Raw genomic sequence first — 14555 nt, forward strand, 5'->3', positions numbered from 1 at the left:
TCAGTATAGTGTGTGGCCTCCACGTGCCTGTATGACCTCCCTACAACGCCTGGGCATGCTCCTGATGAGGTTGCGGATGGTCTCCTGTGGGATCTCCTCCCAGACCTGGACTAAAGCATCCGCCAACTCCTGGACAGTCTGTAGTGCAATGTGATGTTGGTGGATGGAGCGAGACATGATGTCCCAGATGTGCTCAATCAGATTCAGGTCTGGGGAACGGGCGGGCCAGTCCATAGCTTCAATGCCTTCATCTTGCAGGAACTGCTGACACACTCCAGCCACATGAGGTCTGGCATTGTCCTGCATTAGGAGGAACCCAGGGCCAACCGCACCAGCATATGGTCTCACAAGGGGTCTGAGGATCTCGGTACCTAATGGCAGTCAGGCTACCTCTGGCGAGCACATGGAGGGCTGTGCAGCCCTTGAAAGAAATGACACCCCACACCATTACTGACCCACTGCCAAACCGGTCATGCTGAAGGATGTTGCAGGCAGCAGATCGCTCTCCATGGCGTCTCCAGACTCTGTCACGTCTGTCACATGTGCTCAGTGTGAACCTGCTTTCATCTGTGAAGAGCACAGGGTGCCAGTGGCGACTTTGCCAATCCTGGTGTTCTGTGGCAAATGCCAAGCGTCCTGCACGGTGTTGAGCTGTGAGCACAACCCCCATCTGTGGACGTCGGCCCTCATACCACCCTCATGGAGTCGGTTTCTAAGCGTTTGTGCAGACACATGCACATTTGTGACCTGCTGGAGGTCATTTTGCAGGGCTCTGGCAGTGCTCCTCCTGTTCCTCCTTGCACAAAGGCGGAGGTAGCAGTCCTGCTGCTGGGTTGTTGCCCTCCTACCGCCCTCTCCACGTCTCCTGGTGTACTGGCCTGTCTCCTGGTAGCGCCTCCAGCCTCTGGACACTACACTGACAGACACAGCAAACCTTCTTGCCACAGCTCACACTGATGTGCCATCCTGGATGAGCTGCACTACCTGAGCAACTTCTGTGGGTTGTAGAGTCCATCTCATGCTACCACGACTGTGAAAGCACAACCAACATTCAAAAGTGACCAAAACATCAGCCAGAAAGCATTGGTACTGAGATGTGGTCTGTGGTCCCCACCTGCAGAACCACTCCTTTATTGAGGGTGTCTTGATAATTGTCAATAATTTCCATCTATTGTCTATTCCATTTGCACAGCAGAATGTGAAATTGATTGTAAATCAGTGTTGCGTCCTATGTGGATAGTTTGATTTCACAGAAGTTTGATTCACTTGGAGTTATATTCTGTTGTTTAAGTGTTCCCTTTATTTTTTTGAGCAGTGTATAACATTTAAGAGTTTCTTATTGACTCTAGCAAACGTTTCAAAAGCTACCTGACAAATAAGAGTTTATTCTCTGATGATATCTTGCCTTTAAGATCCAGACAAACATAGATCACTAAATTGGAGAACCCAGACAAAAGGGGTCTCTTGGGGAACCCAGACAAAAGGGGTCTCTTGGGGAACCCAGACAAAAGGGGTCTCTTGGGGAACCAAGACAAAAGTGGTCTCAGGGTCTTTATATCACTGAAATCAATCTCAAACACCTGTGATAATTACCGTATTTTTTTGGACTATAAGACGCACCCCCAATTTTGGAGTGGAAAATAGGGAAAAGATTTTTTTTTTTTTCTAAGATGGGGGTCGGTCTTGTAGCCTGAATAGGCATCTTACCTGGGGGGCAGTGGAGCAGGGGGGGGGGGCAGCAGAAGGGGAGGAATGCTGCGGACCCTGGGTGCGAGAAGGCGGTGCTCCAGCAGCGGGAAGTTGTGGTGGAGCAAGATCGTATGAAGCCGGGCCCTCCATTCCCTACCTCAGGAACCCGGCACCGGCAGCAGAAGAGGTGAGACGCTGCGGGGCCGGTGTCTGGCTGTTGGCGGTGAGGCAGAGCGGCGTGCGCTGCTTTTCCGGTGGCCGCGGCCATCTTCCTGAAGCCGTGATCTACAGGAAAAAGGCCGCCCGAGTGAGCGCATGCACAGAGTGGGATCTCGGCGGCCATTTTCCTGTAGATCACGGCTTCAGGAAGATGGCCGCGGCCACCGGAAAAGCAGCGCACGCCGCTCTGCGTCACCGCATCTCACCTCTTCTGCTGTCGTCGCCGCCAGGTTCCTAATGGAGAGAACACCACCACAACTCCTCGTATTTTTCAGACCATAAAACGCACCCCCCCATTTTCCTCCCAAATTTCAGGGGGAAAAAAAAGTGCGTCTTATGGTCTGAAAAATATGGTAGTTTCCAGGTGAGCCCAATTAAAGGAAAACTACTTAAGAAGGATGTTCCTCATTATTAAGCAGCCACAAGTTTCAAGCAATGCGAGAAAGAAAAAGGATCTCTCTGCTGCCGAAAAGAGTCAAATAGTGCAATGTCTTAGACAAGGTATGAAAACATTAGACCTTTCATGAAAACCTAAGTGTGATCATCGTACGGTGGAGAGATTTGTGGTTGATACAGAGAACAGACAGGTTAATGCAGATAAAGGCATAATGAGGAAGGTTTCTCCCAGACAAATTCATCAGATTAAGAGAGCAGCCGCTAAAATACCCTACAAAGCAACAAATAGCTGCTGGTGCCCCTGAAGCCCTGTGAACCTTAAAGGAGTAGGATACTCCAGAGACTTGTATTTGTGCATAAGCCTACTACTCGGCTCCTCCAAAACAGTGCTCACAAGCAGAAACAGTAGCAGTGGCCCAGACATACATGAAGACTAATTTAAATACAATCTTGTTTACTGATGAGTGCTGTGCAACCCTGTATGGTCCAGATGCATGGAGTAGTGGATAGTTAGAGGAAGTCCACCATGTCCCAACAAGGCTGTGATAGCAGTAAGGAGGTGGCGGCGTCATGTTTTGGTCCGGAATAATGGGGAGAGAGCTGGTAGCCCCCTTTAGGGTCCCTGAAGATGTGAAAATGACCACCAGCAACAGAGAATTACAACAGCCTGCACACTGCCTGCAGATTTCAGCTCCAAGCTTGGACAACCCCTTTAATTAGGACCACAGCTGTCTCCTACTCACAGTCACAAAACAACATACGGAGCTTTGCCACTTACTTGCACCAGTGACAATTCAATACCAGAACACTAGTATTCATGACCTACCCCAAAGACCCCCCATTGATCAGCTAAAGAGGTGGTCCTGGGTTATAACATAGATCACTTACCCTTAGGATAGGTCATCAATATCAGATTGGTGGAAGGCCAATACCAGACACTCCCAACTGATCACTGGTTTTCAGCAACAGTTGTGGCTGGACCGTGAAAGAAGTCAAGATACCATGGCTACGTAGATGCTGCAGCAGCTCTTCTCAGGTTCGGCAGCTCAGCTTCTATTGAAGTGAATGGGAGCAGAGCTGCAGTATCCACTACACAGTGTAGAAAGCGCTAGTCTTTGGCTCTGGCGCTGTTTAATTCCGGCCACCGTTCGGGTTGGTAACAGCTGAACCGTTGTGATACCGGATGTAGTACCTCCACCGATCTCATACCAAGATCCTACCCTTAAAATGATAATCATAGACAGCCCCTTTAATTAATCCAATAATAGCAGCATATCATGTAGACATACACCTCCGAGTACATGCACACACCAAAGTATATGCTCATGGATCCCGCCGACATGGTAAATCCGTGACTGACATGTGTTTCTCAGGGTTTACATTACATTTTACAGACCACATTTTTTGGTTATTCCACTAATAATATCAGACATTTATTGCAAAAAAAAGTCAGTATATTCACAAATGCAACTTATTCCCCCAGCATGGGATTAAGGCGGCAAAGTTACGAGTCTCCAAGCAGAAGTCTACCTTATCCGCGGTTTTAATTAAACCACAAATCAGATCACAAATTGTTGAGTTTGTTCAAATAATATCAATTTTGCAGGATTAAAATGCTGGAAACTGCAGTTATCATCCATTAGAGGATCATAAAACCACGAGAGGCTTTGACCATGATTAGCAGTGAGAGAAGGGTAAAAGCTCTCCCTTCTACGTCAATGAAACAGACCGTGACTTAGTTGGACGATGAGAGGCAATTTATGGATTTTAATGGACGTAAAACTGACGCTCGGGACTCCCCGGTGACTCTGAAGGATCTGTAGCCGCAAATGGTCATAGGAGCCTAAAAAGTCTAGAATTGTGGGTTTTTTTTGTGATGATCTATAGACTCGGACTTGAGATAACGAGCGGGATGACCAAGGTTCAGTGGTCACAAAATGCTTGTAGGAACGGCCGTGACACCGACGAGGACATGTAAGGAGCATACAGAAAGAAGCTGAAAACCATTAATTTAGAATCCTTATCCTCATTAGGGATTCCTAAATGCAGAACCGCTGCTTTCAAGACCTGGAGTACATAGACTGACTGCAGCGTTTATTGACATGCATGTTATTGTATGTATGTCGAAAGAGCTGCAGCCAATCAGTGAGCTTAGCGGCTTTAAGTAGATGGAATGAGCCACGCAGACGCACTGATTGGCTGCATCACTTTCGACTTGACAGACAATAACAGACACCGGGAGCAGAGGCAGAGACTCCGTGCTGGACCCAGGGTGGGGGAATAAATTATTTTTCTTTGTTTTTTTCAACTGTAGCCAGGGGTCAGTGGTTCTGTGAAAACAGAAGACCTGTAAAAAAATATCTTAGGAATGCCAAAGCTAACGGAGGCGCTAAATAAAGCTCCAGAAATGGATACCCAGCATTTTAATCCTGGTAAGCTGTACAACCTAGTCACAGGGCATTAAACGAACCTATCAAAGTTCACATGGCCGGCCTTAGACTATGCTGCTGTCCAGCATTTGGGTGGTACAAAAAGCCATAGAAAGTCAAGACACCAGCTGAAATCTATCAGTAATTAGAAAGGAATCCTGACACTTAGTGAAAAATATTATCAGCTGGTTCAACTGATGGCCTATTAAAAGGTGTCTCATTACCAAGAAACATCTTGTGATGGGTAAAACCAGTGAGCTGCCTCAAGACCTTCTCAACCTTATTGTTGCAAAACATTCTGATGGCATTGGTTAAAGAAGAATTTCTAAAACTACTGAAGGGTCCACTGAGCCCTGTTGGGTTTATAATCCGGAAGTAGAAAGAACATAATTTCACCGTGAACAGGCCACTAGGAGTGGTCCCCGCAACATTTCAGACAGAGGAGTGAAAAGAGTAGAGTTGTAGAAGAGCCAAGGACCACCTGTGGAGAGCTACAGGAATCAGCAGGTACAATTGTTTCAAAGAAAACAATAAGTAATACACTGAACCTCTATAGCCTGTATGCACGCTCACACAAGACTCCATTGCTGAACAAAAAAGCATGATCAAGCGCGTTTACAGTTTGCTCAACATTTAGACAAGCTTAAGAAATACTGGGAGAATGTTGCCTGGTCAGATGAGACCACAATTGAATTCTTTGGATGCCATAATACATACTATGTTTGGAGGCCAAAAGGCACCGCATATCATACCAACAGTAAAGTTTGGAGTTGGGAGCATGATGGCGTGGGGCTGTTTTTCAGCATACAGCACTGGTAAACTTCATACGATTGAAGGAAGGATGAATGGACAAATGTACCCAGACATTCTTGATAAAAATCTGCTGCCATCTGCCAGGATGATGAGGATGAACCAAGGGTGGACATTTCAGCAAGACAATGATCCCAAACACACAACGAAGGAAACTCTCAATTGGTTTCAGAGAAAGAAAATAAAGCTGCTAGAATGGCCGAGCCGATCACAGGACCTGAATGCAATAGAGAATATATGGAAGGAACTAAATCTCAGAGTTGATAGAAGGAGGATATAGGAAAAGTCCAGCTCATTCTCAAAATGAACTCCAACACTCCTGAGCAAGGAAACGTGCTGTTCAGACGTAGTAGATAGCAAACAAGGCAAAATTCCAGCTCCACAGTGTGCAGAAAATTTTCTTAGAAAATCCAAGGGTTAAAATTCAGACATCAAATGTCATGTACAAAAATCCCTAAAAAAACACCAGCTTTACTTTAATGGCCTCCTCACAATGTGATTGCTGGGTGCCGACGGGCTGCCATGGCAGAAACTGATTCTTGCTATATACTGCAACATCATAGTATTGCAGTATATAAAACATGCAATTAAACAATCACAGGGTCAGTCTACTTATTAGGAAATAAAAAGTACAATGAAATCTAAAAAAAAAAAAAGTTACAAAAAAAGTAAAAAAATTGCATCACCCACCAATTTACCCTCCTTTAAAAATAATGAAAAAAAATAAGCATAATGGAAACGTGTCCGCAAAAATCTGATAAAATATAAAATATAAAAGGTGGAAATTAAAAAAATTAAAAACCAGAATTTCTTTTTTTCCCCAAACTGCAATAAAAAGCAATCAAAACATCAACTGCAAAATGATCACAATAAAAACTACAGCTCATCACCCAAAAAAACTAAATGTTACAAGCCCTCACACCGTTCCACAGAAAAATGAATAAAAAAAAATTTTAAGTGGTGGAGAAAAAAAAATGAAGTGAAAGTTTGGCATTACCGTAATAGTCCTGACGTGCAAAAATCATGCTGCCAGGTTATTTTTACAGCACAATGAACACCATGAAAGTAGACCAAAAATATTCAGGGGTTTTTTTCACGGCACTTGGAATTTTCTTCCCGTTTTTTAGTACGTTTTATGGTAAAATTAATGGTGAAAAATAAAAACTACAATTCATCCTGCAAAAATAAGTCCTCCCTCTGCTGGGTCAAGGAAAAAAAATAAAAAATTCTTGGAAGGAGGGGAGAGAAAAAAAACAAAGCGCAATAACGAAAACTGACCGCAGCAGGAAGAGGCACAAGAAGGTTCAATTCACAAATATCAACCTAGAAAACGGAGCCGTATATTAGAAAAAAAAGCTGCAGCACTTTTCATTACACGGTGATTAGACTTTATTTTCGTAGGCTCGGACGACCGCTGTAAGTTTGCACTTACTTTCCAAAAGTTTGTTAAGGCCGCTGCTAACAGAAACCCGCACGCTGAGGGCACGAAAATTATTTTAATTTAACAAAGCAATAAATTGGTGTGAAATAACTCTCTTCAACCTCCGGACAAACGAGCTTTTCTTCTTTTTACTTGTCTCGCGGGGAAGTCTGCCAAATTCTTCAACGAGATGATCATGGAAAATGGGGAAATTGTCATCGGCTTTTGTGCAGTCACTAGATCGGAGCATGGGTCCGCCACGTTGACAAAGGAGAACGTACAGTCTGCTGGGTGTATGATCGAAGACCGGGAGCCAAAGACTTTCACTTTCTTCTTTTCCATGGCAGGACGTTGTATCTCTGCAGATATGACGTTTTTCACCTCTATGTCACTTGGTTACATTTCTGTTGGAACACTCCAACACCCACCAATAAAAGGCATACACCCCCATCGGGATGTCACAGCTATGCAGGTTATGATTTACATTCTATTCCGCGCCCTGGGGGACGTCACGTATCGGGCCATATGTGACCACCGCATAGACAAAGTGCTCACGTGCTATTCCCATACGATCTAAAGAGCGTATGGAAGCAGCGTAGACGTGTCTGTGGAAAGATCAGGTTTTCCCATTTCGTCCCTACTTAAAATTGCAAAAAAAAAAAAAAAGTTTCAGGGGAAAAAAAATAAATTTTTGACTTAATGCAAAATTCAAGAACCACGTGCTACATTCTGAAGAAATTGGCATAAAAAAGAAAGAAACGTAAGAGAATACCACACAACAAAAGAAAAAAAAGAGACCCAAAAGATTTGGCCCAAGTCTTTAAGGCTAGATGCCGAGAGCGTGATCAGGGCGAGAGAGTGATGTCGGCGAAATACGGGCGAGAGCGTCATGTCGGCGAGATACGGGTGAGAGCGTAATCAGTTTCTTGGATGGAAAAAAAATTTTTTAGCCATCTTCTCCAATCTGTCAGTCCTAGAAAAGCAGACGGCACTCATGTCATTGGAGTGGAGGTCCAATTTTTTTAACCTAGAAAATACAGCTGCACTCTGATATGTGGAGGGATTCTCCGGCTCTCAGGCAGCTGGATAGCGTTCAAACAGGCACGAAGCTTCTCGGTGCAAACTTAAAAGTTTATTAAAAGTTCATAAACTTTCCAGATGAAAACAAAACAGCATTTTCCCGGTAAAAATAGTAAACAGAAAATAAACAGTCCATATAGTAGTTATGGCTTCACAGCGTTGGTTCGCTCGTACAAAAGTGTATGCAGGCTTCGTCAGCCGGCAAGTCTACCACTTGACCACACAGACACAAGTCCCAGAGATTTTTCCATCTCCACTCACAGACCTGAGGTTCAGAGGTCCTCACACCTCCACAGCCAGAAGGTTATGAGCAGCTCTGCTGCCCCTTTTGACTCCACCTGAACCTCCTGGATTGGAAGATGAGAATGACCGGTCCCGCCCATCACTTACCAATCATTCCTGTCACCTGGACCCATACTGCTCCATTAAATCAAAACCTCTCAGCACCCTATCAGAGCTGGAGCCTTTTTCAGGTGTCACATCACCGAGGCCAGATACCTTGGTGAGACATTCACTCCATTCCAGAACTGTCAGCAGCAGAAACCATCTTGCTTCATGTCTACATACCCTCCCCCTCTACCCAAAGACAGCTGGTTGGCCACTTTCCACTAACATACCGTGGGCCTTTGATATGGCATCCGCATTCACTGGTCGGTGAACTTTATAGTGGCCCTCTTCCACAACCTCACAGAGACTTTGCCACTTGGAGAGGAATTTGCTCCCCACTGTGGGCATCAACACCCGCACTCGATTGCCAGGTTTAAACAGGTTCCTCCAAGTCAAGCGACTATCCCCCCTGGATCGTGCCTCTTGTGCCCTGACAGGGCGCTCTTCCACATGGCCCCTCACCTTGGTACCTTGACCTTCTTGTCTAGCACAATTAGGACCCAGCTCTTGAGGAACATCCTTTAGCATTAAGTCCTATGAGTTGGGCGGTTCCATAGTTTCCTCTGGACACCTCCAGCTCAGGGACGTTGGCTTCACTGGATGCTTCCTTATCCCCATTGCTGACTGCGGCCTGCAACGAAGTTTCTGTAACCGGGACCTGGTTGCCAACCAAATCACCCCGCGACACCGCTTTCTCCCATATATCCCAAAATAAAGGAGAGTCTCGTCCGATAATCACTGGGTGTGCCAAGCTCTTGACCACTCTCACTTTGCGGGACACGATAACAGAGTCTGTGCCTATATTGACCCAGGCCAGAGGAAAGTTCTTAGTGTCTCCGTGAATTCTCCCGTCGTTTAACCACTTCCCAGTGACTGGCACATGTGGGGGTGCAGCCCTTCCCAGGGTCACCAAAGTCATGTGTTGGACGTTATGTTGCTGGTTGCAAGTGTCACAGTTGGAGTTATCTGCAACTAACTTTTTTTTCCAGCAAAATCAGCACTCTAAAATAGGCAAAAATGTTTTTTTGCTGCGTGCCTTTTAAAGAATTGCTGTCGCGGTGTATCCCCAACCTAAATATGACATCTCTGGCCTCGTTCACCAGCCGATGCAAACGCAAGAGGGCTGAATTACCCCTTTAAATAGTCTAGAAAACCCCTTTTAAAATCACGGCAAATTCTCAGATTACAATGCCCCTATCAGGAAACGGCCACTGGGGCCCAACAAATTTACTACAATTTACAGCATAAATTATATCACAAGTCTACAGACTGCCAGAGATATGACTAACTTCGGTTGTGTGTTTCCTAATAAATAAGGCCCATTTTGCTCCATCAGGCTGTTCATTAAGTCCAGCAAATAAAAGGACAATCTTAAAGGGAATCTGTCAGCAGGATATCATCCCCAAACTATTTATATGCACATGTACCTCTTTCACATACAAGTCCAGCAATACCTTTATATGGAAAGTCTGTTCCTCTGTTACTGAGAAAGCAGCCTTTGAATGGATATGCAAATGAGGTTTAAGAGCTATGGTAGATCTGAAGCCTCAGTCACTCCAGCTCTATTCCCCACCCAGCGCTGACTCCTGCTTGACTAAGGCTCTATGCTGTGTGACTTCAGGCAAAGGAGTCGTCAGTCAAGCAGGAGGAGGCGGCGCATGGCGGAGAATAGAGCTGGAGTGACAGAGGCTTCAGATCTACCATAGCTCTTCAGACTCATTTGCATATCCATTCAATTGCCGATTTCTCAGTAACGGACTGACCATGTAAAGGTATTGCTGAACTTGTCTTTGAAAGAGCTACATGTACATATAAATAGTTTGGGGTGTGAAATCCTGCTGACACATTCCCTTTAAATGAATCTATCCTCATGTTCATTGACTCAGGAAGCCCCATTGTACTGACACCAGGATGGTGAAAGCTTTGTCATTAGAGGCTGTCATCTAACCTCACTTTCATATTAATATATTATGTGGAGAGAACGAGTTTCCAATCAAATATTAATATCCCCGACGCACGTTCAGGGGCAGCTTCAGCGCTCACTCCAAAAGCTCATTCAAAAAAAAACTGCACGATCCCATAGAAACATTATTTGCAGAAGTATTAAAAAAAAAAGCTGGTTATGTTAAAAGTTTGTAAAAAAAACAAAACTTTTCTTATCCAGAGCAAGTGACAGATGTCACGGATTTCTTGCAGATTTTGCAGCAATCTGGGGGCATTGATGCATCTGGCCAGGCTGCCGGAGCGGAGACCGACCCCGCTGACAACAAACGGAGAACAGCGGAAAACAGACAATATTTAGTCATTTGATGATTTTTCCACTGTCTGGAGATGGGGCAGCCCCACCATAGCCTCTGCTTTTATCAAACCTGGGCCTTTTGGATACACTTTCGATATTTTATTGGTGGAGGTCCAAGTACTGGGCCCGGTCTGAAGGAACCATGGTCATCTAGGGAGTAGGCCATCAGTTTGTAAGGAACAGATAACCCAAAGGTGCATCTGATCAGAAAGAGAAAACTAAACACACAATTAAAGGGGGATTCCGGTGCGCTCACTTCCGCATCAGGAGGTAAGAGGCGCTGAGGACATCTCACTGCAGAAAAGGACAACCGACTCCTCGAAAGGGAACCTGCTCTCTTCCCGAACACAAACAGGTTTTTCCTTATGTGTTTGGTATAGAGAGAGACCTATCAGTCAAGAGGAGTGGGGCGAGGAGCAGCTCGTAGAGGCGGCGGACAAGTCATCCTAGTCGCACAGTCCTCGGCCAACTTTTAAAAGTATCTCTCTGAAAGACCACAATGTAACACATACAAGGCTGCAATAGTGGGGCCGGTGTCACAGTCACCCTGCAGGAGGAATCTACTGTCTGCAGAGTATTACGCCAGGGTCTGAGGACTAGTGTAAGGCCTGGGAAGATCACCCGGCCGCCCCACAGGCCCGTGCACGAGGACCTGGAAGGGGAAGTTTAATTTCTATTATTATTTTTAATGGGTCTTAGCCCTTTTATAATAATTTTCATTGGTGCAGGACGACAGCGAAAGACGATATGTAGAGGGAGGCACAGGACGGTGAAGGACGACACGGAGGGGGAGGCAGCAGAGAGGGGGAGGCGCAAGATAACGTGGGAGGAGAAGGGGGCGGCAAAGGACAATATGTAGGGGAAGGCGCAGGATGGCAAAAAACGACATGGAGGAGGGGAGGCGGCGCAGAGGGAGAGGCACAGGACACCGCAGAGGAGGGGGATGTGGCACAGGACATCGCAGAGAAGGAGGGGGAAGCGCAGAACGGAGCGGAGGAGGAGGGGGAGGCGGCGCAGGACATCGCGGAAGAGAAAGGGGAAGTGGAGCAAGACATCACGGAGGAGGAAAGGGAAGTGGCGCAGAGGGAGAGGTGCAGGACACCGAGGAGGAGGGGGAGGCGGCGCAGGACATTGCAGAGGAGGAAGGGGAAGTGGAGCAGGACATCAAGGAGGAGGAAAGGGAAGTGGCGCAGAAGGAGAGGTGCAGGACACTGAGGAGGAGGGGGAGGCGGCGCAGGACATTGCAGAGGAGGAAGGGGAAGTGGAGCAGGACATCACGGAGGAGGAAAGGGAAGTGGCACAGAAGGAGAGGTGCAGGACACCAAGGAGGAGGGGGAGGCGGCGCAGGACATTGCAGAGGAGGAAGGGGAAGTGGAGCAGGACATCAAGGAGGAGGAAAGGGAAGTGGCGCAGAGGGAGAGGTGCAGGACACCGAGGAGGAGGGGGAGGCGGCGCAGGACATTGCAGAGGAGGAGGCGGAAGCGCAGAACGGAGCGGAGGAGGAGGGGGAAGCGGAGTAGAGGGAGAGGAGCAGGACATCACGGAAGAGGAGGGGGAGTTGGCACAGGACATTGCGGTGGCGCAGAGAGGAGCAGGACACCGCGGAGGAGGGGGAGGCGGTGCAGCATGAGAGGTGCAGGACATCGTGGAGGATGAAGGGGAGGCGGTGCAGAGGGAGAGGCGCAGGACATCACAGAGGAGGAGGGGGAGGCGGCGCAGGACACTGCGGAGGAGGAGGGGAAGGCGGCACAGAGGGGGAGGTGCAGGACACTGCAGAGGAGTGGGAGGCAGCGCAGGACATCGTGGAGGAGGAGGAGGAGGCAGCGCAGAGGGGGAAGCGCCGGACACCTCAGGGGAGGAGTGGGAGGCAGTGCAGAGGGGGAGGCGCAGGACACCTCAGGGGAGGAGGGGGAGGCAGCGCAGAGGGGGAGGCGCAGGACATCGCGGAGGAGGGGGAGGTGGCACAGAGGGGGAGGTGCAGGCCACCACAGAGGAGTGAGAGGCAGCGTAGAGGGGGAGGCGCAGAACACCGCGGGGGAGGAGGGGGAGGCAGTGCAGAGAGGGAGGCGCAGGGCATCGCGGAGGAGGGGAAGGTGGCACAGAGGGAGAGGGACAGGACATTGTGGATGAGGAGGGGAAAGCTAAGGATGATATGTAGGGGGAGGTGCAGGACGACATGGAGGAGGAGGGGGAGGTGGCGCAGTGGGAGAGGCGCAGGACATCGGAGGAGGAAGAGGGGGAGGCGCAGGACGACGAAGCATGGTGAGGGAGAGGCAGCACAGCGGGAGAGGCACAGGACACCGTAGAGGAGGAAGGGGAGGAGGCGCAGGACATCGCGGAGGAGGGGGAAGCGAAGGGCGGCAAAGGAGGAGAGGGAGGCGCAGGACACCGCAGAGGAGGGGGGAAGCGAAGGGCGGCAAAGGAGGAGGGGGAGGCGCAGGGTGGCAAAGGAGGAGGGGGAGGAGCAGGACACCGCAGAGGAGGGGGAAGAGAAGGGCGGCAAAGGAGGAGGGGGGAGGAGCAGGACACCGCAGAGGAGGGGGAAGAGAAGGGCAGCAAAGGAGGAGGGGGAGGCGCAGGACACCGCAGAGGAGGGGGAGTGGGTGCAGAGGGGGAGGCACAAGACACCGCGGAGGAGGAGAGGGAGGCAGCGCAGCGGGAGAGGTGCAGGACACCGCAGAGGAGGAAGGGGAAGCGACACAGGACATCGTGGAGGAAGGGGAAGCAAAGGACGATATGTAGGGGGAGGCGCATGGCAGCAAAGGAGGAGTCGGAGGGGGCGATGCAGAGGGGGAAGCGGAGGAAGGAGAGGGGGTGCAGAGGGGGAGGTGCAGTACACCATGGAGGAGGGAGAGGCGGTGCAGAGGGGGAGGCGCAGGACACCACGGAGGAGGGAGAGGCGGTGCAGAGGGGGAGGTGCAGTACACCGCGAAGGAGGGAGAGGCGGTACAGAGGGGGAGGCACAGGACACCGCGGAGGAGGGAGAGGCGGTGCAGAGGGGGAGGCGCAGGACACCGCGGAGGAGGGAGAGGTGGCGCAAGACGACGTCAGACACCGTGGAGGGAGAAGGGAAGGCGCAGGAGGACTAGGAGCTGGAGGATGACTGGAGGGGGAAACACAAGGGTGGGGGGCTGCAGGATATGTACGGGGCGCCCGCACAGCACATGAAGGGGCTCAGTGCCGCGGGCTCCGGCTGCTGTGGATACATCACACTGGCACAGGTAGATGGCGGCCGGTACCGACCTTCCCACACGCTCCATCCCCTATAATGACGACCTTCAGCTGCCGGTCCTGGCTCTCCTCCTCGGAGTCAGACATGTCGCTCTCGCCGGACGCTGCAGGATTATGGCTCCGGATTTACAGCAGCGCTAAGCAACAGGACGCCATGTTCACCGGAGGCTTGTCACTGGCTGCTGCGCCGGCGCGGACCATGTACACTATGGGGGGGTAGAGGTACAGAGAGCAGCGCGAGTCTCCGCTCTGTGTGATCTGCACCTCACGTAACCGCACACAGCAGCTTATACTGATATATACAGTTCAATCGCTGTATTATGGGAGGAATAAATAAAAAAACCCCTCCTTGATAGACTAAGTGGTTCCGTCCCGTCAGTGACGCCGCCTGGTTACTAAGGTGAATGAGGCAGTCAGGAGAATACAGAGACACAGGGGGAGCCGGCACCAGAGAGGGGGGCAGCCTGGGGACAGGGGGAGCCGGCACCAAACAGGGGGGCAGCCTGGGGACAGGGGGAGCTGGCACCAGAGAGAGGGCAGGGGGAGCCGGCAGCAGAGAGGGGGGCAGCCTGGGGACAGGGGGAGCTGGCACCAG

General features: G+C 49.4%; 1 protein-coding gene across 2 annotated transcripts in view; it reads right to left on the bottom strand.

Annotated features, from left to right (window-relative positions):
- RAB28 (RAB28, member RAS oncogene family) overlaps window positions 1–14268 on the bottom strand; it is a 158385-nt gene extending 144117 nt beyond the window's left edge. Inside the window, exon 1 of one of the 2 annotated variants that reach the window (XM_073648580.1) lies at window positions 13973–14267. In XM_073648580.1, coding sequence (XP_073504681.1) covers window positions 13973–14047 — 75 coding nt within the window. In that variant the 5' untranslated portion in view covers window positions 14048–14267. Of the gene's footprint in view, window positions 1–13972 lie in introns of both variants that reach the window. The other variant, XM_073648588.1, reaches the window with a different exon arrangement.
- Between the last annotated feature and the right edge of the window lie 287 nt (window positions 14269–14555).

This window comes from Phyllobates terribilis, unplaced genomic scaffold (genome assembly GCF_046119375.1).
Source record: "Phyllobates terribilis strain yellow unplaced genomic scaffold, ASM4611937v1 Scaffold_1__5_contigs__length_1240528914, whole genome shotgun sequence".
Taxonomy (NCBI): domain Eukaryota; kingdom Metazoa; phylum Chordata; class Amphibia; order Anura; family Dendrobatidae; genus Phyllobates; species Phyllobates terribilis.